General features: G+C 39.9%; 1 protein-coding gene across 1 annotated transcript in view; it reads right to left on the minus strand.

The window, feature by feature from the left end:
- The window catches only part of OVCH1 (ovochymase 1), a 96,432-nt gene that overhangs the window by 51,842 nt on the left and 18,072 nt on the right, over positions 1-26,518 (minus strand). The window contains exons 7-11 of the mRNA XM_070371265.1: positions 21,766-21,840; positions 20,156-20,336; positions 13,420-13,492; positions 12,578-12,773; positions 5,284-5,438 (exon numbers count right to left, since the gene is read on the minus strand). Of these exons, the coding sequence (XP_070227366.1) occupies positions 5,284-5,438; positions 12,578-12,773; positions 13,420-13,492; positions 20,156-20,336; positions 21,766-21,840 (680 nt within the window). The remainder of the gene's footprint in view (positions 1-5,283; positions 5,439-12,577; positions 12,774-13,419; positions 13,493-20,155; positions 20,337-21,765; positions 21,841-26,518) is intronic.

Below are 26,518 nucleotides of genomic sequence, written 5' to 3' on the forward strand. Positions count from 1 at the left end.
ATGGGAGAAAATATTTGCAGACCATATATCTGATATGGGGTTATTATTCAAAATTATAAAATTCATACAAATCAATAACAAAAATCACAGTTTAAAAATGAGCAGAGGATCTGAATAGACATATTTCCAAAGAAGACGTGCAGATGGCCAATAGGTATATGTAAATGTGCCCAACATCACAAGCATCAGGAAAATGAAAGTCAAAATCACAATGAGATATCATCTCATACCCGTTTAATCATCTGTCATCAAAAAGACAAGAAATAAAGTGTTTGCAAGGATGTGGACAAAAGAGAATCCTATTGCACCACTGGTAGGAATATAAATTGATATATCATTGTGGAAAATAGAACTACTATATTATACAGCAATCCTAGTTTTGGGTATACAGCCAAAGGAAATAAAATTAGGATACTGAAGAGATAACTGCAATCCCATGTTTATTGAAGCTTTATTCACATTAGCCAAGATATGGAAGCAATCCATTTTTCTGTGAAAGGATGAATGGATAAAAAAGATGTTGTGTGTGTGTGTGTGTTATGGATACTTTAAGAGTGCTCAGTTGCTAGGTCATGTCTGACACTCTGTGACCCTGTGGACTATAGCCTGCCAGGTTCCTCTGTCCATGTGATTTTCCAGGCAAGAATACTGGAGTGGGTTGCCATTTCCTCCAGGTGATCTTCTTAACCCAGGGATCAAACCCACATCTTCTGCATTGGAAGGCAAATTCTTTATCACTGAACCACCTGGGAAGAAATATATACATATATACACACACACATATATATATATATAAGATATATGTTTATTTGTTGTTTATCTATAAGAATACTAAATATTAAGATGGAATATTATTCAGCTATGAGAACAAAGGAAATCCTGCCATTTGTGAGAATATGGATGACCTCGAGAACATGATGTTAAGTGAAAAGTCAGATAGGGAAAGACAATGACTATGTTACATCACATATATGTGAAATCTAAAAAAATTAAACTCACAGAAATGGACTTCTGGCGTGCTGCGATTCATGGGGTCACAAAGAGTCGGACACGACTGAGTGACTGATCTGATCTGATCTGATCTGAATGACTCAGTGGTAAAGAATCTGCCTGCCAATTCTTTGAGGCATGGGTTTGATCCCTGGGATGGAAAGATCCCCTGGAGAAGGAAATGGCTACTTGCTCAAGTATTCTTGCCTGGGAAATCCCATGAGCAGAGGAACCTGGCAGACCATGGGGCTTTAAAGAGCTGGACATGACTTAGCGACTAGGATCTTATATACGGTTGCTAAGAGAGTAGATCATAAGTGTTCTCAACACAAGAAGAAATAGTAATTGTGCAAGGTGTGCTCAGTTGCTCAATTTTGTCCGACTCTTTGTGACTCCATGGACTGTGTAGCCTGCTAGGCTCCTCTGCCCATGGAGTTCCTCAGGCTAGAATACTGGACTGGGTTGCCATTTCCTCCTCCAGAGGATCTTCCCAAACCAGGGCTTGAACACTTGTCTCATGAATCTTCTGTATTGGCAGGTGGATTCTTTACCACTGATCTACCTGGGAAGCCCCTTCACAACACATGTGTATAAAAATCATCACACTGTACATTTTAAATGTATACAGTGTTATATGTCAATTAATCTCAATAAAGCTGAAAATAATCAGACCTTAAAATATAGGATTTGCATTTTTTAAAGACAGCCTTTCTGATTTTTAATCAGTGCTTTATATATATATACACACAAGTGTATTTAGACCCTAACTAAATTTTTAATTATCTTCTTCTAAAATAAACTGAGCTGATAACACATTTGATATAGCTGTTTATTTTATACAAAGAATTTTACAGTAGATATCCTGAATTGGGAATAGGAGACAGATTCCCTAATTTGTATTGTAGAACAATTAACATTTTCTTTGGGTCTAGTTTTTTTCCCCACATAAGATTATACTTAAGATTTCCTTCCAGTTTGAAAATGGTCTGATGTGTCTTTTATTCACTCATTAATTCAGTACCAACACATACCCAATATAGAATTTTCCAGGCAATTACAAACATGTCACGATACAGAAAAAGTCTGTCTAATTTATCTTCTTTTGTCAGTGCTTATCACAGGGTTTAGTACATAGTAAATCTTTAATAAACAAATGGTGCCTATTAGTTACTTTAAACAGAGAAGGCAATGACACCCCACTCCAGTACTCTTGCCTGGAAAATCCAATGGACGGAGGAGCCTGGTGGGCTGCAGTCCATGGGGGTCGCTAAGAGTCAGACACGACTGAACGACTTCACTTTCACTTTTCACTTTCATGCATTGGGGAAGGAAATGGCAACCCACTCCAGTGTTCTTGCCTGGAGAATCCCAGGGATGGGGGAGCCTGGTGGGCTGCTATCTATTGGGTCGCACAGAGTCGAACACTACTGTAGTGACTTAGCAGTAGCAGTAGCAGTTCCTACTGTGGGCTAGCCATTATGGAAAAGAATATAAACAAATTAGATTGTAATGATACCCATAAAAAGGATACTCAGAGTGAATGTTGAGAAAAAAGGAGCTGTGTGTATGTTTACACATGCATATATAAATATATATACATATACACACATATAAATATATATGCATACACACATATAAATAAATTACATAATAAATAAATTACATAAAATAAACTACATATTAACACTCAGATGTGACTGTTAAGGGCTTCCCAGGTGGTGCTAGTGGTAAAGAACTTGCCTGCCAATGCAGGAGATGTTAGAGATACAGGTTCCATCCCTTGTTTGGGAAGATTCCCTGGAGGAGGGCACGGCAACCCACTCCAGTATTCTTGCCTGGAGAATCCCATGGACAGAGGAGCCTAGTGGGCTACAGTCCATAGGGTCACACAAAGTTGGACATCACTGAAGCGACTTAGCATGCACATATGTATTATATATATGTATGTATGTGTGTGTGTGTGTGTGTATGAGCATTTGAGCTCATACATGAACAATAGAAGGAGCTGTATTTTTTAAAATCTAGAGAAACAGCATTATATGCACAACTGATATTGGGGCTAAGGGCCCAATTTAGACAAGGATGTGGCAAGTTTGAAGGTCAGAAGGCAAGCAGTGTGGCTGGACTCTAGTAAGCAAGGGGAAAGAAATAAGAAATACATTGGAAAAGTCAGCAAGAACCAGACAAGTATCTACTCTGTGAAGACAGAAATCACTTGATAGGTCGAAGAACCTGAAATTTTTTAAAACAGTCTGAAATATGTGGTGAGCAAAGAATCACAGGATTCCACACTGACTGTCTGAGACTCCCATGTCTCTGCATTTCAACCTTCTGATGTTCACCTTCCTGGATAAGAAATTACATTAGCGGGTCCATTACCTCTGAGTATACACAGGAGGGTAAAAACCAATTACCTGACAGATATATTAGAGTCCATTCTGTCAAAGCAAGTTTCTGAAGTTACCCTTTCCATAATTCAGTATTCTTTGTAAGAGAAAGCTAGCCACACTTGGTCAGAATTTCAGCTCCTATTTTCCTCTTCTCACATTGGCTATAAATTTGGTCACACTGCAGCCAAAGTGACAGCTGGATGTAGCTGAAGTAAGAATAGGTGCCAAGTGAGATCATGGTATTTGGCTCACCTCTACACAGATCTATTTCCCTCTCTAGTTCTTTTATGATCTCTTGATAGATTAAGGTCTTTCCTTAATGTTAGATGCTATTAAACATGACAGAGACGGCAGAGATATTTGTAATTTTCTTGATTCAAAATAGAAAAACCATCCCTCAAAAAAGGAAGAAAGAACACATTAATTCAGAATCAGAACACTTTTCTATTTGATTTCTGTAACAGTAATATCCTCTAGCAGAGGGTGTGAAACCCTTCTCATACTCCTCAGACCTTCCAGTCAGTGGCTGGCTCTGTGCCACAGGGATCCTGCCACTCCACCCATGAGATAAGCCAGAATATGACCAGAATATGAGAGGTGGCCCCCTGCAGCCCTCCAGCCATCACCTTGGGGAAGCTGCCTCACTCCTCCAAGGGAATAAGTGTACTACATGAGTTTATCACTGCAGGATTCAGTTCAGCCCCCCGCGGTGGTGGCTGGCTTAACTGCACATCCTAGACTAGCGGCTTCCCCTTCCCTGTACCACCTCTTCACATTCCTACAGCTGATACTGCACTTCTAGGCAGACTACAACTGAATCCTCCTCTTAGGGTTGGCTTCTGGAGAATGCAAATTAGGACAATATACAACATAAAACAGAATTTGTATAGAACTTGACATCATAAAAGGCTTAACCACAATAAATTTATACTCAAAGTTAAGACGGGTCTTCTTCCTTTTGTCCTCATGTTTTTACATGGAAAGACTTCTACCCAGATTATAGCCCAGTTTTCTCTCTTTAGAGGTGATATCCATTGGTTCATGTTTCCTGATGGTAGGGGCTGGGGTGTACCATCAAAGAGCTACAACTATTCAAGACACATTCTTTTCTTGCCTCTCTAGCCCAGCATGAAAGGAAATACCGATCTGGAGGTATGGGTCTGCCTTCCTTCAGGCAGCTTCCCTCAAATCCAGCCTAGGAGCTAAAGGTAGGGCTATTTCCTGTTGGAAATGCTTCTCGGTTGCATACCTAAGTCACATTTCTCAGTTGGCTATGTGGATATAAAAGCTGGTATTTTGCAATCCTTTTGCACACATCCTGTCTTTTTCTTACTTAATGCTGAACTCGCCAACAGCACGCTTGCCCAGCTGACTTGTAAGTCCATCTGTGTAGCTTTGCACCACTGTGGTATCACTGAAATTCAACTGCTGCTTTCTGACTTATTTTCCATTGCATATGAAAACCATTTTTTCAAAGGTTCTCATTTTCCTCATGATTGTTTTATTTTATTCTGTGGTAGAAAATTGTGTGAGTACACAGGAATTTAGTAATAATTTTAAATAATAAAATTTTTATATCACAAGTTGGATACATTAACTGAGAATCCTTATTTGCTCATTGCCCTTTTACCAAAGCCCTAAGCATATCTGAACACATCTCACCAGCAGGTCAGTTGGTGAGTGTCAGAGTGGTATTGCCCTCTCCAACCTTCTCATGGGCTCCTCTACGTACCCACTTGCCCTCTGACCGATGCCTGCTTCTGTCTGGCTTTTGAATAGGGGTGTGGTGTGATGCTGTGGGCACGCTTGTCTATGGCTTTGAGAGTGGGTTCTTCTCGTCTATGGAGAATCTCCAGCAGATAACAACTTCCTGTATTCCTTGGAAAAATCAGGATCCTCTCACCTGACCCACATCTTTCCCTCCAGATGCTGCAAAGCCAGCACAGATCATCTTCTCTGAGATTCCTCCTGGATGGGCTGAATAGTAAGTGCGTTCGCAGACCTCTCTTTCTAACACAGGCACTTGAATCTGCTGTAAGCGACTTGCTAGACCACCATCTAAAAAGTAGATTGAGAAAGAGCTTGATTGTGAAGTAAACAGCAGGTTATGTTAAAGAAATATAGTTAAGTTCAAGCTTTCTCTACACCATCATTCGGTTTTGCCTAAGTTGATGCAGACTTCTGAATCCAAACACAGCATATTGTGCAGAATATCTTTATTTCCAGATGTGGCATCTTGGGGAAGAAAATCCATTGGCAAGAACAAGACCAAAAGCACTTTTTTTTTTCTAGTTTAATTCTGATTTAAATCTTAGTGTTTCAAAGATTGCTACATGTAAGAATTCAGAAAGAGAAATTCAGTAATATATGACTTGGTGTTAGATAATTCATATTATAAATATATGTGACTATATATTTATACATGTACAGTTGACCCTTGAACAACATCGGTTTGAGCTGTACAGGTCCACTTATACTTGGATATGTTTTCAATAGCAGATATAGCAGTACTACATAGCTTGTGGTTGGATGAACCCATGGATGTGGGATTGCAGATATGGAAGGCTGACTATAAATGATACTTGAATTAACCTCCACATTGTTCAAAGGTCAACTGTAAATATTTATGTAAATATATTATAACTATATAACAATAATACATTTATACTACTACTACTACTACTAAGTCGCTTCAGTCATGTCCGACTGTGTGCGACTCCATAGACGGCAGCCCACCAGGCTCCCCCGTCCCTGGGATTCTCCAGGCAAGAACACTGGAGTGGGTTGCCATTTCCTTTTCCAATGCACGAAAGTGAAAAGTGAAAGGGAAGTTGTATCTGACTTTTAGTGACCCCATGGACTGCAGCCTACCAGGCTCCTTGGCCCATGGGATTCTCCAGGCAAGAGTACTGGAGTGGGGTGCCACTGCCTTCTCCGAATACATTTATAGGATTTCCTAATATAAACCAAAATCATGTTTCTCTTTTTCCTTTATTATCTGCTGCTGCTAAGTCACTTCAGTCATGTCCGACTCTGTGCGACCCCATAGACGGCAGCCCACCAGGCTCCCCTGTCCCTGGGATTCTCCAGGCAAGAGTACTGGAGTGGGGTGCCATTGCCTTCTCCGTCCTTTATTATCACTGGGGCCTAATTTCAACTCCAATTTAAGATAACTTTGATGATGAATACTAAAGAATTTCTTCCCTGGCCTGATCCTCAGGCAGGCCTACGTTAACATGTGTTCTGCATGACTTATTCTATTACTTTAGATTTATGACTCATTTAAAAAAGCTAAGTTTAGTATTTCATAGTTCTGTAACTTTCTGGAAACAATTTTTAAAAAATAAAAAAGGGGGTTCATGTATACATATGGGGCTTCCCCGGTGGCTCAGTGAAAAATCCCCTTGCTGGCAACCCACTCCAGTGTTCTTTCCTGGGAAATCTCATGGACAGAGGACTCTGGAGGGCTACAGTTCATGGGATCACAAAGAGTAGGACACAACTTAGTGACTAAACAACAGCAAATATGTATACATATAGCTGATTCACTTTCCAGTACAGCAGAAACTAAAAAATCATTGTAAGGCAACTATACTCCAATAAACATTTTTTAAAAAATATTAAAATTAATTAAAAATTAATTTACATTTATTGGTTTAGATGGTAAAGAATCTGCCTGCAAGACAGGAGACCTGGTTTCAATCCCTGGGTCTGGAAAATCCCCTGGAGAAGGGAATTGCTACCTACTCCAGTATTACTACCTGGAGAATTTCATGGACAGCATGGACAGAGGAGCCTGGCAGGCCATATGGGGTTGCAAAGAGTTGTACATGACTGAACAACTAGACAAGATGTACAATATTTATGCTTTTTACTCCTAGCTCTTAATACTCACAACATTGTGAGGTGGGCTGTCACACTGATTTCACACCTGAAAAAGCCAGAACTCTGAAGATTTGATCTTTCAGCAACTATGGGATAGAACTAAGAACTAGCCCGGGTCTGACTCTATATCTTACTTTTTTAATGCAATAACCTAATACAAAAATAAATTAATATATTTAAAATCCTCTTTTCAGAGACGATCCCTAAAAGTGCTGTTTTATTATCACGTCTCAAAATGGAGAACTTGTTCTCTCTCCAAGACTGAAAGACTGAAGTCACCTTTTGTAAAACTTTAACTACCTCTATCACCTGGTGGTCACAGAGTTGGTGAAGGCTGAAGGTTTCAGAGAACAGGCACATTTACTCAAGGGCACTGAGGCCAGCCAGTCCATAAAAAGTTACTGTTTCCTCTATGCAAGGTAGATATTGACCCCTGGGGAGAGAGCAGTAAATTAGGCAGAGATCTGCCTCCAAGAGGCTCCCACTATAAGGGGTGAGATATAGAAAACGAATCTGTAAAATAATGTCAAGTCCCTTTATGTGCAAGGAGATGATAAAACCAGGCAATGAAGAGAGTGAAGAAGGACAGTCCTGCTGCAAGAAAATGGTCTGAGATTTGAGTTGAGGATGGAGTGATGAGAAGAGGCTGTGAGGAGACTGAAATAGGAGTGCTCCAAGGCCAAGGAAACAACGTACAGAGCTTGATAGAGAAAGAAGACACAGTGCCTGAAGGTCAGCCAACAATGGGACAAACGAGGAACAGATGCTGGAGAGGGTTCGGGAGGTCCCGTGCAGATTCTTCAGTGCTGCGCTAGGAGGTCAGATTTATTCTTTTTTTCTTAATGAAAACTTATTATTATTATTACCCAAAAGCAAATATTTCCACAACATTCTTAACATTCAGTTTGGGATGGAAATTGTTTCTTATGTAACAAAAAGCCATTCAAGGTTTATCAGCTGAGCCACACTGATTTAAATTCCCTTTTGATATTTATTAGCCATGGAGTCTTAGCAAATGACTTAACTTTCAGGGCCATAACCCCCTCATTTGCAAAACAGGAGGATAAAATCTCCTCATATGGCAGTTGCAAAGATTTTAGAAAAATGCAGTTTGGCTGCAGGTACCACAGTAAACCGAGAAGATGAATGCTGTACAGGGTCAAAGATTAATTCCCCTCTCCTTCAAGCTCAGACTTTGCCACTGTTTTGTTTGAAGTATATTTGACTTCCCTTTCATGAATCACAACCTTGTGCTTGGGCAAATAGGAACCCACTCCACTACTGTTGCCTAGAGAACCCCATGGACAGTATGAAAAGGCAAAAAGGTATGACACTGGAAGATAAGCCCCCCAGGTTGGAAGGTGTCCAGTATGTTACTGGGGAAGAGCCGAGAACAATGACTATTAGCTCCAGAAAGAACAAAGCACCTGGGCTAAAGCGAAACAATTCTCAGTTGTGGATGTGTCTGGTGGTGAAAGTAAAGTCTGATCCTGTAAAGAATATTGCACAGGAATCCGAAATGTTAGGTTTATGAATCAAGGTATGCTGAATGTGGTCTAGCAGGAGATGGCAAGATTGAACATTAATATCCTAGGAATTAGTGAAGTAAAATGGAAGGGAATGGGAAAATTTAATTCAGATGACCATTATATCTACTAGTGTGGACAAGAATCCCTTAGAAGAAATGAAGCGGCCTTCACAATCCACAGAAGCATCACAAGTGTAGGGTTTGGGTACAATCCCTAAATGATAGAATGCTCTAACCATTCAATATCACAGTAATCTAAGACTATGCCCAACCACTGATGCTGAAGAAATTGAAGTTGACCTATGAAGTTCTGTGAAGACCTACAAGACCTTCTAGAACTAACACCGACAAAAATGTCCTTTTCATCATAGGGGATTAGAATGCAGAAGTAGGAAGACAAGAGATACCTGGAATAACAGGCACATTTGGCCTTGGAGTACAAAATGAAAAAGGACAAAGGCTAACAGAATTTTGTCAAGAGAACACGCTGGTCATAGAAACACCCTTTTCCAACAACCCAAGAGACAACTCTACACATGGATATCACCAGATGGTCAATACTGAAATCAGATTGATTATATTCTTTGCAGCTAAAGATAGAGAAGCTCTACAGTCAGCAAAAACAAGACTTGGAGCTGACTGTGGCTCAGATCATCAGCTCCTAATTGCAAAATTCAGGCTCCAACTGAAAAAAGTAGGGAAAACCACTAGGCCATTCAGGTATGACCTAAATAAAATCTCTTCTGATTATACTGTGGAGGGGATAAATAGATTCAAGGGATTAGATCTGGTAGGCAGAGTGCATAAAGAATTATGGATGGAGGTTCATAGCATTGTACAGCAGGTGGTGATCAAAACCATCCCCTCAAAAAAGAAATACAAAAAGGCAAAGTGGTTGTCTCAGGAGGCTTTACAAATTTTTAAGGAAAGAAGATAGGTGAAGGGCAAGAGAGAAAGGGAAAAATATACACTGAACTGAAAGCAGAGTTCTAGAGAATAGCAATGAGAGATAAAAAGGCCTTCTTAAATGAACAATGAAAAGAATTAGAGGAAAAAAACAGAATGGGAAAGACTAGAGATTTCTTCAAGAAAATTGGAGATATTGAGGGAACACTTTATGCAAGGATGGGCATAATAAAGGTCAGAAACAGTAAGGACCTAACAGAAGCAGAAGAGATTAAGAAGATGTGCAAGAATACATAGAAGAACTATACAAAAAAAAGGTCTTAATGACCCAGATAACCATGATGGTGTGGTCACTCACTACATACTCACCACATATGGACATACTGAAGTGTGAAGTCAAGAGGGCCTTAGGAAGCATTTCTACAAAAAAACCAAACCAAACCAAAACAGAACAAAAAAAACTAGTGGAGGTGACAGAATTCCAGTTAAGCTATTTCAAATCCTAAAATATGATGCTGTTAAAGTGTTGTACTCAATATGTCAGCAAATTTGGAAAACCCAGGAGTGGCCACAAGACTGGAAAATGTCAGTTTTTATTCCAATTCCAATGAAGGGCAATGCCAAAGAATGTTCAAACTATTGTACAGTTGCGCTCATTTCACATGCTAGCAAGGTCATGCTCAAGATCCTTCTAGCTAGGCTTCAGCAGTGTGTGAACTGAGAAATTCCAGGTGCACAAGCCGGGTTTCAAAGAGACAGAGGAACCAGAGATCAAATTGCCAACATTCGTTGGTTCATAAAGAAAGCAAGGGAATTCCAGAAAAACATCTACTTCTGCTTCATTGACTATGCTAAAAGGCCTTTGACTGTGCGGATCACAGCAAACTGTGTATATCTTAGAGATGGGAATACCAAACCACCTTACCTATCACCTGAGAGACCTGTATGCAGGACCAGAAGCAATAGTTTGAACCACACATGGAACAACTGACTGGTTGAAATTGTGTAAGGAGTATGACAAGACCATATATTCTTACCTTGCTTATTCAACTTCTATGCAGAGTACATCATGGGAAATGCCAGGCTGGCTGAATCACAAGCTGGATTCAAGACTGCTGGGAGAAATATCAACAGTCTCTGATATGCAAATGACACCACTTTAATGGCAGAAGGTGATAAGGAACTAAAGAGCCTCTTCATGAGGGTGAAAGAGAAGAGTGAAAAAGCTGGCTTGAAAATCAACATTCAAAAAAAACTAAGATCATGGCATCAGTCCCATCACTTCATGGTAAATTGATGGGGAAAAACTGGAAACAGTGGCAGATTTTATTTTCTTGGGCTCCAAAATCACTGCAGACAGTGACTGTAGCCATGAAATGAAAAGACACTTATTCCTTGGAAAAAAAGTTATAACAAACCTAGACAGCATAATAAAAAGTGGAGACATCACTTTGCTGACAAAGTTCCATCTAGTCAAAGCTATGGTTTTTCCAGTAGTCATGTATGGATGTGAGAGTTGGACCATAAGGAAGGCTGAACAGTGAAGAACTGATGCTTTCAAACTGTGATGCTAGTTTTCCCTTGGACTGCAAAGAGATCAAACTAGACAATCCTAAAGGAAATCAACCTTGAATATTCTTTGGAAGGACTGATGCTGAAGCTTAAGCTCCAATACTTTGGCCACCTGATACGAAGAGCCGACTCATTGGAAAAGACCCTGATGCTGGGAAAGACTGACGGCAAAAGGAGAAGGAGGATGCAGAAGATGAGATGGTTAGAGAGCATTACCGACTCAATGCATATGAATTTGAGCAAAGTCCAAGAGACAGTGGAGGACAGAGGAGCCTGGTGTGCTGCATTCCATGTGGTTGCAGTCAGAAATAACTTAGCAACTGAACAACAGCAACAATATCTAATTTACATAGTCGTCTTAGTTTCTGCTATATAGCAAAGTGATACAGTTTTACATATACACACACACACATATATACTTTTTCAGATTTTTTTCCATTACAGATTATTATAAGATATTGAATATAGTTCCCTATGCTATACAGTAGGACATTGTTGTTTATCTATTTTATATATAGTAGTATGTACATGTTAATCCCAAACTCCTAATTTATCCCTCTCTTCCCCTTACCCCTTTGGTAACCATAAGTTTGTCTTCAGCATCTACAAGCTTACAGAGTTTAAATGACATATAGACAGAAGGAAAATATAAGAGAAAATAACTTTATACAGTGCAAATAAGCAGGACAACAACATCAACTCATTCAGGTCTTTTGGTATTTCACTATGGCTTTAAGAACTATAGAATCTAGCCCAGGCCTCATTAGATTCCAGTCCACAGGCCAAATCCATGTCAGCCCCTACTACCAGCTCCCGATACCAACTCTGAGTCTATTTATTACAATCCATGAATTAATTATGGTTTGTACATTTTTAAATGGTTGAAAAGATAATCAAAAAAAAAGAATACCATTTTGTGACAAGATTATTGCATAAAATTTCAATTTCATGGAGAAATTCCATTGGAACACAGCCACATCCATTCTGTAACATATTGTCTAAGGCTGCTTTGTGGTACAACAGCAGATTTGAATAGCTGTGACAGAGACCATATGGCCTACAAGGGATAAGATACTACTATCTGGCCTTTCACAGATCTAGCCTACCTATGATTAAGGCATCCTGATGGAAAAATTATAAAATAGTTCATTCTCTACTCTGATGAACTATTACAGTTAAATAAACCATGGTTCCTGTCTTTCAGAAGGAAGAAGGGCTAAAGCAGATACCGTTTGATATCGTTTCCATGCCATGTTCTCGAAACTGTCAATCAATAGTGATGTTCATGCAAAAGTAAAAGGTTTACCTTTATTAGCACTTCCCCAGCCAGTCACAACACAAATCTCAGAAGAAAACAGAGGCTCCAAGCTGTGTGGAAGACATACTGGCCTCACCACTGAGTTGAATTCTAGGGCAGAGCTCAGTTGGATCAAGGCGATATCAGAGTCATAGCTCAGTGAGTCGAAGTCCTCATGCATCACGATGTGTTTTGCCCTTCTCACCTGCATCATGAGCAAGCAAGAAATTACAGGGCAGAGTCAATGATTCAAACAAATTCCTTGTATACTGGTCCAAAATCATCCTAAATCTCTGCATTTCCACACGTCACCCAATGAAGGTGACTTTGTACTAACTTTAGAAGGGAAATCTTTGTTAATAATTTGCAGGAATCCATGAAGCACTTTCTGAGGAATGGAGGTCCTGGGAAAATTAGACTCTCTGGACCTGTGTACATGGACCTCAGTTTGCACTTCCTGACTCACTTCCCCTGATTCTCAGATTAAATGTGATCTCAAATTCTATCTTTAAATGTTGGTATAAATGATAAGTGTAAGAGGGCATTAGGAAAGTAGTAACTAATCTCATGTTTTAGATAAATGTATTCCCTGAAAGTGAAAGTCGCTCAGTCATGTCTGACTTTTTGCGACCTCATGGATTATACAGTCCAAGGAATTCTCCAGGCCAGAACACAGGAGTGGGTAGCCTTTCCCGTCTCCAGGGTATCTTCCCAATCCAGGGATCGAACCCAGGTCTCCTGAGTTGCAGGCAGATTCCTTACCAGCTGAGCCACAAGGGAAGCCCAAATGTATTCCCTGGCATGTGACAATTTAGGGAACAGGCAGAATGACCTTTAAAAACATTTCTCACCTGCTCAGTTGATTCCTTCAAGGTTCTGTCATGGTCTCCAGCAACAATGGTCCAGAAGAGTGGATTGTTTTTCCTGGAGGAGGAACAACAAAAGTTTGATATGAAAACACATTTTTCACCATTTGGTCTAACACTATAACATCCACTGTTCAGTCCAGCCAGGGGCCACCCACTACCTTGTCTGGAATCTTTATGTAACCAGAGAAGCTGCACCATGCCTTCTGATCTATCTGAGGACAAGTTCCTAATTGTCTATCTTGCCCCCTTCTTTTGTCCATAAAATGTTTCTGGAGCATTTATCAAATATCACCAGTTTATTTTTAAGTTGAGAAGGAAAAAAGAAACCTAGAGCTTATTTTAATTTCATAGTGACATTAGGAATACATGAAGAAAATTACATTTCTAATGAGATCTATGCTTTACTGTTAAAAATATTCAAATACTATATTATAGGAATATATCTTTTAAATTATCATCTTTTATAAAATAATCAGAATTTATGAAACTAAGACCAATTTATCAATTCCTAAATAGGTAAAATTCACATCTGATATCAGAGATTAGGACACTGACTACTTTTAAAGGGGAGAGGGCATAAAGGGGACCCCTAGGTACTGGCACCATTTCCTTTCTTGGTCTGGGTGCTAGTTACATGGTTATTTGCTTTGTATAAATTCCTCTAACTGTATTAATGTTTTGCACACATTTAATATACTTCAAAAAAAGTTTAAAAATTTGAATCTACATCCATTAATTTGCCACATCAAGATCTCCAGCTGAAAAAATATCCAAGGAAAGAGTCCCTCAATTGCCACAAATATATTGTCACTGATTCTTCATTTTTCAAAACTGTCTTTTCAGTAAAAGTAAAGTTATGAAAAGTATTTCTTCAATACATTTAGTCAAAGAAGTTTCTTAATACAGGTAGGCATGTTCTCTCTAATCATAACCATGCTCATTTCAGTTCCTTGCATGATGAGTCTGACTCACTGATGTGTTTAAGTGTGCCTTTATTAAGGGAGCCAACTCAAGTAAAGTGCCTGGTAAGTATACGGAGATAGTAATGACTCCATAATGGTAGCCATTATCATTGTTATTATCTGTCATGCACTCTAATGGAAGGATCAACTTTATTTTCAAAGTCACTCTCTAAATCATTACTTGGTAGTAAAGAAACGTATTTCTTAAAGCTGTTACTAAGGCTGCTGCCCTAGAATCATACCCCTGCCCCTCCCTTGGATGGAAACCAATTGCTCTTATCTAAGTTTTGGAAGGAAGCTGCAAAGAGAAAAACAAGAACTGGTTAACCCTAGAAAGGGCTTCTCTGGTGGCTCAGTGATAAGTGACCCGCCTGCTGGTACATGGGACTCGGTTTCTATCCGTAGTCCAAGAAGATCTCACAAGCTGTGGAGCAACTAAGCCCATGCGCCACAACTATTGAGCCTGCACTTTAGAGCCTGGGAGCCACAGCTACTGAAGCCTGAGAGCCCTACAGCCTGAGCTCGGCAACAAGAGAAGCCTCTGCGATGAAGAATCTGCATACTGCAATGAAAAGTAACTGCTGCTTGCCATAACTAGAGAAAAGCCCACACAACAGAAGATCCAGCACAGCCAAAAATAAATGGATAAAGAAATAAACAAACGAGTGCAGGTGTGCTAAGTTGCTTCAGTGATGTCAGACTCTTGTGACCCCATGGACTGTAGCCCCCCAGATTCTTCTGTCCATGGGATTCTCCAGGCAAGAATACTGGAGTAGGTAGCTATGCCCTCCTCCAGGGGATCTTCCTGACCCAAGGATGGAACCCACACATCTCACGTCTCTTACATCTCCTGCATTGGTAGGTGGGTTCTTTAACACTAGCATCACCTGAGAAGCCCCAATAAATAAATATTTTAAAAGGCAGCTTCTAAGAAAATAAAGGTCGCTGAAACTGGAAAAAAATCCACTGATTTAGGTTTGAGACAGATTCCAATGTACAACTGCAAAGTGAGTTTATTCCCCTAAATTGTTTATTTTTTAAACTTTTTATTTTATATCAGAGTATAGTCGATAAACAGTGTTGTGAGAATTTTGGGTGGACAGCAAAGTGACTCAGATATACATGCATCCAGTCATTCTCCTCCGAACTCCCCTCCTATCCAGGCTGCCACATAACATTGAGAAGAGTTCTCTGTGCTATACATTAGGACCTAAAATCCCACACGAGCATGAAGAAGAGTGTGGAGTCAACAAAAGGAGAACATGCCAGGTTTTCCCTAAAAATAGGACAACAGTACCCAGCAACTTGTTAGAAATAAAGATTCTCTGGCTCCACACCAGACTTTAAGTAAGAAACCTTCCAGACAAGTCTGGTATTTGCTAGAGCTAATACTAAGGGTAACCAGTGCTAGAGACGGTAGCACATGGGGTGTAGTACAATGTTGCTGTCGGTTGTCCTTATCGCCTTTTGTAGCAATGTCAGCCAGCCTGGCACGTGGGACCTTCAGCAAAAATGTCTATCTCAGCTCCCAGATTTTGTACATTTCCCCAACGGCTCATTCCATGCAGTAAACTTGCCTTCCCAATGGATTTGGGTACGCCCCTTCAATGGAGGCTGGAGCCCTGGATGTCCATAAGATTGATGAGGATGAGACAAGGAGAAGTAAGTTCTTGAAGGAATCAGCTGAAGGATTCCCAAAGACAAGGCATGAGTGAACATACTAATTCTTCACACTAGCATCCCAAATGATTCTGGGTAAAGATATACACAGTTCCAACTTCAAAAAAGATATTTCTCTGGTCAAGTAAATTAAACAACTATAAAAGTTAAAGAAAAAATGAGGTAACCTTTTCCACATCAAATAAGTATAAGGCACAATATTTTGTGTAAAAATTATAAAACCCTACATAAAATATATATGTATAAACATTAATGTAAAATCAGATAATTAAAACATTCTTAATATTGATTACTTCTAGAAAGGAGGAATGGATTAGAGAAATGGAGAGGGTAGTTTAGATTTTACTTGATAACTTTATTTGAACTGCCTTTTTAAAAACAAGCAATACTACTACTTTAGCAAAATTTTACAAAGAAAACAAGAAGGGCCACTAAAATTACATACAAATCTTTTTGTGGTTAACTTAAATGGTTCACAAACATTTATAGCTGACTGTGTTTATTAATCGGAGAAGGCAATGGCACCCCACTCCAGTACTCTTGCCTGGAAAATCCCATGGACGGAGGAGCCTGGTAGGCTGCAATCTATGGGGTCGCTAAGAGTCGGACACGACTGAGCGGCTTCACTTTCACTTTTCACTTTCATGCATTGGAGAAGGAAATGGCAACCCACTCCAGTGTCCTTGCCTGGAGAATCCCAGGGATGGGGGAGCCTGGTGGGCTTCCGTCTATGGGGTCGCACAGAGTCAGACACGACTGAAGCGACTTAGCAGCAGCAGCAGTGTTTATTAATCTCAGCTGACTCATCAAGTTGACTAGTTCACCTTGTAAAGAATGGTTTGGTGTGGTCTGTATCTTGCTGCAAGGAATCATAGTCTATGACATAAATTCAAGAATAAACTATTTGACAAGGGAGTCTGACAAAGCTTCTTCTGTGCCTCTGGCATCAGTACTAATAGCTGGTTTCTCCAATACTTTAATTTCCATTAATTAGTTAGCTGTGATTGAGGCTTTTCCACGGTACATAAAAATGCACTTTGATAGAATTCTTATAAAATGAATTTCTCCAAGGGCCGGGGGGTGCTAGAATGAACCATGTGGTTGAGTTGGAAATATCTGTATGATCTCATGTTTACCTTAATATAGGTATAGACAGAAAAACAGGTTTATGTAAGTGAGTTAGTATGCCTTCTTACATTTTCTAGCTCTGTTAGCTAAGAGGGGCTATAAGCAATAACAACACCCTAGTAGCAACTGGGATGCTCAGCACCCAGATTTTAACTTCTTGTGCAGCTTATGGGAGAAATGGCTGCTTCTAAGACTGAGAGGGGATACATAAGATGAACTTGGAGTATCTTTGTCCCAAAAGGGTGGTGGCATATCAAAAAGACAAGAACTTACAGTGGTCAAAACTGGAAAACTCACCCTGAAAAAACTCACAGGGATCAAAGCTGGAGCAATTCAAGCAACAAAATAAATATGTAGTATTTACAAAAAACAAATGTCCTCCTGCCCATACTGGTTTAGTACACAATTTAATAAGTAAAAGGAAAGTGAAAGTTGCTCAGTTGTGTCCGACTCTTTGTAATCCCATAGACTATACATTCCATAGAATTCTCCAGGCCAGAATACTGGAGTGGGTAGCCTTTCTCTTCTCCAGGGGGATCTTCCCAATCCAGGGGTCGAACCCAGGTCTTCTGCATTGCAGGTGAATTCTTTACCAGCTGAGCCACCAGGGAAGCCCAAGAATACTGGAGTGGGTAGCCTATCCCTTTTCCAGGCGATCTTCCCGACCCAAGAATCAAACTGGGGTCTCCTGCATTGCAGGTGGATTCTTTACCAACTGAGCCACTAGGGAAGCCCCAATAAAAGGAAGAGAAGAGGTAAATCTCCCATACAGAATAACTTTAATTTATGGAGAAAACTCTGCACTCAAGATGATAGAGCTTAATGCCCAACTGCTTGAGTGTGGGCTACCCTTAGCCACTTGCTTGCAAAGAATAGGTAAGAATGGGAGGAAGATGGAACAGTGGAGACACCTGGCAAATACCAGGTTAACATCATCAGTGAGAAATCATGCTGGTAGCATGTACCCTTCATATAATGTGATAAAAAAGGACATGTCCCTCTGTGGATTTCCTGTGGAGTCCCAGAAAAACCATGAGAAAAATATCTGATGAACTCAAACTGAGGTACCTTCTACAAAAAACCAGATGAGTACTCCTAAATACCGCCAAGACCATTAAAAACAAGGTCTGTGAGACTCAGAGCCAAGAGGAGCCTAAGGAAAAAGGACAACTAAATGTAACTTGGTGTTCCAAATGGCAGAGGGAACGACTACACAGACCTTGAGATAGGAACAAGCACAGCATGTTTGAGAAAAGAGGTGAGCTTGTTGGGGACAAGCAAGAAAGGGTCAAGATGGACTCATGGACAGGGCGTGGTTCTGGACTTTGTACATTGGAATCATTTGGGGAGTATATATTTATTTAGAAGAATAATTGATATACAGTGTTGTGTTAATTTCTGATGTACAGCAAGGTGATTCAGTTATAAATATACATGTATTTTAAAAAATATTCCTTTCCACTATGATTTATCATAGGATACTGATATATATATAACAGAGAATACAGTTCTCTGTGCTACACAGTAGGATCTTGTTGTTAATCCTGGGGTGTATATAAATATACAGTGTCCAGAACCTGCCTACAAGTGTGATCAACTTAATCAGTCTGTATTGAAAATGAATTAATTATAGTTATACACGTCCACATGATAATCCATATGATATGCTATAAAGATAAAAGCATATCACAGAGGAATATAAACTGTAATTGTTTTACATTAATACAGGGAAAACAAGACAACATACTGGTTTTAGGAATTCACAGATGTTAAAACCACTCCTCAAAAAGCAAAGACATTATAAATGCAAAATTTAGCATAATGTTTACTTCTCTGGGAGGGGCACTGAGAGGGCTTGCTAGTGTAAAGATCCTTCTTACACTAAATAGTAGGGCCATTCTTTAGACTACATGTTTATATTTTGTATATTTTTTCACATCATGGCATAGTTTACAATTAAAAAACATTGAAGCTCAGTGATCAAGGTGGTGAATTACCCTACTGTGTTCTCCACTGTCGTGGTCCCACTTTAAGAGGAATGACACTAAACCAATCCAGGATATAGAGCGCTGCATGATGAGGGCTGTGGAGTCACAAATACTAGAACAGTAAGCATTCAGCGTAAAGATTAAGGGCAATGTGAGAGGGATCTTCAAGTCTAGGAAGGATGATTACATGCAAGTAGAAAGAGACTGAGTTCTTGTTTTCTGGAACTGCAGTAAATTTAGATTAATAAATTATTGCTATAGAGAAGCAGACTTGGGCTCAACATAATAATCAAAGATGCCTGTAAATGGGATGAACAATTTCAAGATTTGATTTGCTTTTCTTCACTGACTTTGTTTAAAAAGAGGCTAGATGGACATGGGTCAGAAACACTGAAAGGAAGATTCATGCTTTAGAATCAGCCTGCATGGTTTTAGGAGTTACACAATTATATTTATGTTCTAGGTATGATACAAAAAAGGCTTCCCTGGTAACTCAGTGGTAAAGAAGCCACCTGCCAATGCAGGTTCGAGCCCTGGGTCTGGAAGATCCCCTGGAGAAGGAAATGGCAACCCACTTTAGTATTTTTGTCTGGGAAATCCCTTGGACAGAGGAACCTGGCAGGCTACAGTCCATGAGGTCTCAAAAGAGTCAGACACAACTTAGTGACTAAAACAACAAACAACATGATTATTGTTGTTGTTCAGTTACCAAGTCAGGCTCCTCAGTCCTTCACTGTCTCCCAGAGTTTGCTCAAATTCATGTCTATTGAGTTGGTGATGCTACCTAACCATCTCATTCCCTGCTGCCCTCTTCACCATTTGCCTTCAGTCTTTCCCAGCATCAGGGTCTTTTCCAGTGAGTTGGTTCTTCATATCAGGTGGCTAAGGAATTGGAGTTTCAGCTTCAGCAAACAACATGGTACATAAATACATTAATAAAATATCATCAGCCTCACTCACGATTGCACACAATGTGCTGCAGTCAGAATCCAAATCGAGTTGATGATGGCACCTCCACACTGGTGATTGCCGAGAAACCTCAAACCCACCTGCCATGGCCAACAGTGGGGGCAGGCTTCTACTCCTCCTGCAATTCTTCTAGAAAGCCACTGGGGACTAAATGGAGGGATGCCACAGACACCTACAGCAAAAGAGATCAAACTAATGACCCATTCAACTGAAATAATTAAGAACACACCCCTCCCCAATATGTCTTGCCATAGTCAACAGTGGAAATTGGAGAAGGAAATGGCAACCCACTCCAGTACTCTTGCCTACAAAATTCCATGGATGGAGGAGCCTACTGGGCTACAGTCCATGGGGTCACAAAGAGTTGGACACAACTGGGTGACTTCACAACAACTTCACAACTAGTCAACAGTAGCAATTCCCAAACACCAGATGAGTTTCAAGAAGATGCAGATTCCTAAGACTCATCTCTGAAGAATCTGATTTTAAAAGCTTGCCTAGGTGACTCTGCTAACCAGTTAGGTTTTATAGGTACTGGTCTACAGAATTATGGGCTTCCCTAGTGGCTCAGTGGTAAAGAATCCACCTGCCAATGCAGGAAGATCCTCTGGAGAAGGAAATGGAAACCCATTCCAGTATTCCAAGGAAAACCCCATGGAGAGAGGAGCCTGGAGGGCTACAGTCCATGGGGTTGCAAAGAGTCTGACTTAGTAACTGAACAACAATAACTATAGAATTGTATTTATTCATTCATTTAACAAATACTTAATTAGTACTTGGTGTTATCAGGCACTGCTCTAGACATTGGTGATGTATCAGTGAATAGAATAGACAAAAATCCTGGCCCTCATGATCTTACATTCTAGTAGGAAAATTCTGTTTGTTAGTAAAGGGTATGTGGTTCTTTATTATATGTTCTTATTTTATGTCTCTTTCTCATTGTTTGAAACCATTTACCAATCCCCAGACATGCCAAATTTGCTTAGACATCCAAATGCCATTCTCTTGTCTAGAATACTGCTGTATACTGTCTTCCCCATGAAGCCTTCTCTGACTCCCCTTCAAGAAGCAGACATCTTTCCTTCTTTACAGCTCCCTGTGCAACTTTCTATTACAAATCATCAACTATAATATATATAATACATGCATACAGAGCAATGAAAGATCATAATATTTAACATAACACTTAAGGTTATAATGAAATTAAAAATTAAAAGTGTGTTAAAAAACAAAACCAAAAAAACTTTGCTTTCTCCCTTTGCCCCTAAATGCAAAATCATATTACAGAATCTGGAAAGATATTTTAAATATGAAATTTGCATATGAATAGATGAGGAAAAAGATTGCTCTCTGTACCTCTTTCTTCCTTTTTTTTTTTTTTATCTTTCTTCCTATCTTAAAGCTTAATTCTTCTTCCCTCTATTTATGGAGTCCATGCAAAAACCTAAAAAGAATTCTAAAAATTTCATAAGCCTAAATATAAAACCCATTCTTCCTCACTGCAAAGTATTATCAAAGTAAGATGAGGCTTTTGAAAAGAGATATCTAGTTAAAGAAGAAAGAAGATTAAATAGATCATAATCACATGGCTATCAACTCACCATATGGAATAACTTTTGCAGAAGATCTAGGATTGGTTTTGGGAAATGATGTTGATCCAATTTTGTTTAAAGAGTCTGTAGAGAAAAAAAAATAATTCAAAGTATTTACAGTAGCCTAAACTAGCTGAGTCACTTGCTTATGCTGGTCAATCATAAAACCACTCTTAAGTTGCATACCCTTTAATATTCCTGTTGTTTTCTAAACATTACCTCCTTCTTTGGCCTCATGACATTACTCTTTTTTAAAATATATATATATCTATGGTCATCTATTCCCAATCTCAGTCTTTTTTTCAGGGTCTATTCTTTATTCTGAAAAATATTCCATGAAAGTACTGTACATAGCTTTATTTGTATTCATTTACATATATATGACTTCCAAATGTCTCTCTTCAATCTAAATCTCCTTCCTGAATTCTAGATCTTGACTAGATCTAGAATTACAAATTCTAGGACTGCTGGATATGTCCATCTTGATCTCTCACAATCTCATAAAAGTCCGGGTATCTCAAACAGAATCCATTGATTTTAACAGTCAAGATGGTCTTGCAATGCTTCCCTGTATCATTTAATGACTCTACCATCCACCCAGCCAATCAAGCTAGAATCCTGAAAATCATGCTGGAAATTTTCTTCATATACCTCCTCCCCTACAACATAACCAATCAAGCAATGTCAGAATAAACTCTTACAATGACTTGCTCACACTCTCCTCCAAGTGAGTTTACCCCTAACCTTGATTGCCATCTTCTATGTTACCGCTAGGGTTTGAACTTTGGCTCTACCTCATGCCAGCTATGCATCTTTGGGAAAGTTACTGAACTCCTCTAAGCCTCTATTCCCTCATCTGTGAAAAGCAGAAGAGTATACAAACCTTTTAGGTTTATTCTGAGGAATAAAGTAATACTGTATGTGAAGTGGTTAGTCCATACCTGGTACAGGGTAAATAATCAATAAATATTAACTAGACATCCTATGTGACTGGTGGTGGAAGTAAAGTCCAATGCTGTAAAGAACAATATTACATAGGAACCTGCAATGTTAGGTCCATGCTGTCACTTCAGTCGTGTCCGACTCTGTGTGACCCCATAGACGGCAGCCCACCAGGCTCCCCCATCTCTGGTATTCTCCAGGCAAGAACACTGGAGTGGGTTGCCATTTCCTTCTCCAATGCATGAAAGTGAAAAGCGAAAGTGAAGACACTCAGTCATATCCGACTTTTAGTGACCCCATGGACTGTAGCCTACCAGGCTCCTCCATCCATGAGATTTTCCAGGCAAAAGTACTGGAGTGGGGTGCCATTTCCTCCTCCGGTTAGGTCCATGAATCAAGGTAAATTGGAAGTGGTCAAACAGGAGATGGCAAGAGTGAACATAGACATTTTAGGAATCTGTGAACTAAATGGACTGGAATGGGCAAATTTAATTCAGATGACCATTATATCTACTATTGTGGGCAAGAATCCCTTAGAAGAAATGGAGTAGCCCTCATAGTCAACAAAAGAGTCCAAAATGCAGTTCTTGGGTGCAATCTCAAAAATGACAGAATAATCTCTGTTCGTTTCCAAGGAAAACCATTCAAATCACAGTAATCCAACTCTATGCCCCAACTGGTAATGCTGAAGAAGGTGACGTTGAATGGTTCTGTGAAAACCTACAAGACATTCTAGAACTAACACCCCAAAAAGATGTCCTTTTCATCATAGAGGACTGGAATGCAAAAGTAGGAAGTCAAGAGATATCTGGAGTAACAGCAAGTATGGAGTACAAAATGAAGCGGGACGAAGGCTAACAGAGTTTTGCCAAGAGAATGCACTGGTTATAGCAAACACCCTCTTCCAATAACACAAGAGGTGACTCTACACGTGGACATCACCAGATGGTCAATATTGAAATCAGATTGATTACATTCTTTGCAGCTGAAGATGGAGGAGCTCTCTACAGTCGGCAAAAACAAGACCAGGAGCTGACTGTGGCTCATGAACTCATTATTGAAAAATTCAGATTAAATTGAAGAAAGTAGGGAAAACCACCAGACCATTCAGGTATGACCTAAATCAAATCCCTTATGATTATACAGTGGAAGTGAGAAATAGATTCAAGGGATTAGATCTGATAGACAGAGTGCCTGAAGACCTATGAACAGAGATTCGTGACATTGTGCAGGAGGCAGTGATCAAGACTATCTCCAAGAAAAAGAAATGCAAAAAGACAAAACGGTTGTCTGAGAAGGCCTCACAAATAGCTGAGGAAAATAGGGAAGCTAAAGGCAAAGGGGAAAAGGAAAGATACACCCATTTGAATGCAGAGTTCCAAAGAATAGTGAGGAGAGATAAGAAAGTCGTCTTCAGCAATCAATGAAAAGAAATATAGGGAAAACAATAGAGTGGGAAAGACTAGAGATCTCTTCAAAAAAATTAGAGATACCAAGGGAACATTTCATGCAAAGATGGGCACAATAAATGACAGAAATGGTATGGACCTAACAGAAGCAGAAGATATTAAAAAGAGGAGGCAAGAAAACACAGCAGAACTATATAAAAAAGATCTTCACAACCCAGATAACCATGATGGTGTGATCACTCACCTAAAGCCAGACATTCTGGGATGTGAAGTCAAGTGGGCCTAAGGAAGCATCACCACAAACAAAGCTAATGCAGGTGATGGAATTCCAGCTGAACTATTTCAAATTCTAAAAGATGATGCTGTGAAAGTGCTGCACTCACTATGTCAGCAAATATGGAAAACCCAGGAGTGGCCACAGGACTGGAAAAGGTCAGTATTCATTCCAATCCAAGAGAAAGGCAATGCCAAAGAACTCACAAACTACCACACAATTGCACTCATCTCACACACTAGCAAAGTAATGTTCAAAATTCTCCAGGCTAGGCTTCAACAGTACGTGAACCGTGAACTTTCAGATGTTCAAAGGGGATTTAGAAAAGGCAGAGGAATGAGAGATCAAATTGCTAACATCTGTTGGATCATCAAAAAAGCAAGAGAGTTCCAGAAAAATATCTACTTCTGCTTTATTGACTATGCCAAAGCCTTTCACTGTGTAGATCACAACAAACTGTGGAAAAGTCTTAAAGAGATGGGAATACCAGACCACCTTACCTGCCTCCTGATAAATCTGTATGCAGGTCAAGAAGCAACAGTTAGAACTGGACATGGAACAACAGACTGGGTTCTAAATTGGGAAAGGAGTACATCAAGGCTGTGTATTGTCACCCTGCTTATTTATCTTACATGCAGAGTACATCGTACAAAATTCTGGGCTGGATGAAGCAGAAGCTGGAATCAAGATTGCTGGGAGAAATATCAATAACCTCAGATATGCAGAAGACACCACCCTTATGGCAGAAAGTGAAGGGGAACTAAAGAGCCTCTTAATGAAAGTGAAAGAAGAGAGTGAATAACTTGGCTTAAAACTCAACATTCAGAAAATGAAGATCATGGCATACGGTCCCATCACTTCATGGCAAATAGATGGGGAAACAGTGGATGACTTTATTTTGGGGGGCTCCAAAATCACTGCAGACAGTGACTGCAGCCATGAAATTAAAAGAAACTTGCTCCTTGGAAGAAGAGCTATGACCAGCCTAGATAGCATATTAAAAAACAGAGACATTATTTTGCTGATAAAGGTCCATCTAGTCAAAGCTATGGTGTTTCCAGTAGTCCTGTATGGATGTGAGATTTGGACTATAAAGAAAGCTGAGTGCTGAAGAATTGATGCTTTTGAACCTTAGTGTTGTAGAAGGCTCTTGAGAGTCTCTTGAACTGCAAGGAGATCCAACCAGTCAATCCTAAAGGAAATCAGCCTGAATATTCATTGGAAGGACTGATGCTGAAGCTGAAACTCCAATACTTTGGTTACCTGATGTGAAGACTGACTCCTTTGAAAAGACCCTGATGCTGGGAAAGATTGAAGGTGAGAGGAGAAGGGGACAACAGAGGATGAGATGGTTGGATGGCATCACTGACTCAATGGACATGAATTTGAGTAAGCTCCAGGATTTGGTGATGGACAGGGAAGCCTGGCATGCTGCAGTCCATGGGGTGGCAAAGAGTTGGACATGACTGAGTGACTGAACTGAACTTACTGAGAACAGGCAACTAGGGAATGAGAAGATTAGAAGGATGATATTAAGCAGGTGCTGTTTAACTAAGTTACTTGTCACATTCTGATATTCATTTGACTATGGAATTGATGGTTATTGCCTGATTTCATTGCCATTTTAAAATGTTGGTATCGTTAACATTTGTTCAGGGCTTGCTAACCTTTTAACGTTTTCTTCTAGGTGATGAAAACCGAATAGAATTGCTACCAGGAGACAAGTTCTCCCTGTGATCATGGCAATGAACAGAACACATTTACTCTGAAGACGAAATGAAAGTGAACTGAGAGGTGGGCTCTTGCATTCAGTTGGACCAGCAGCAGAGTTGCTTTTCAAATTATCAGCTAGGTGGCTGATCTTGGACTAGAATGGGAGAGGGAGGAAGGAATGGAAGGAGGGAGGGACGGAAGGATGGAGTGGGGAAGGATGGAGCGGGGAAGGCTGGAGGAAGGGAAGGATGGAAGGAAGGAAGGATGGAGTGGGGGAAGGATGGAGGAGGGGGAAAGGATGGAGGGAGGGAAGGATGGAGGGAGGGAGGGAAGGATGGAGGAAGGGAAGGAACACTTTTCTGCAGCTCTGGGTCTTGGCCTTTAACAAATTTGGTTCTACTAAACTACTTATTCTTGTAAGTTG

The sequence above is a fragment of the Bos mutus genome, chromosome 5, assembly GCF_027580195.1.
Source record: "Bos mutus isolate GX-2022 chromosome 5, NWIPB_WYAK_1.1, whole genome shotgun sequence".
In the NCBI taxonomy this organism is placed as follows: domain Eukaryota; kingdom Metazoa; phylum Chordata; class Mammalia; order Artiodactyla; family Bovidae; genus Bos; species Bos mutus.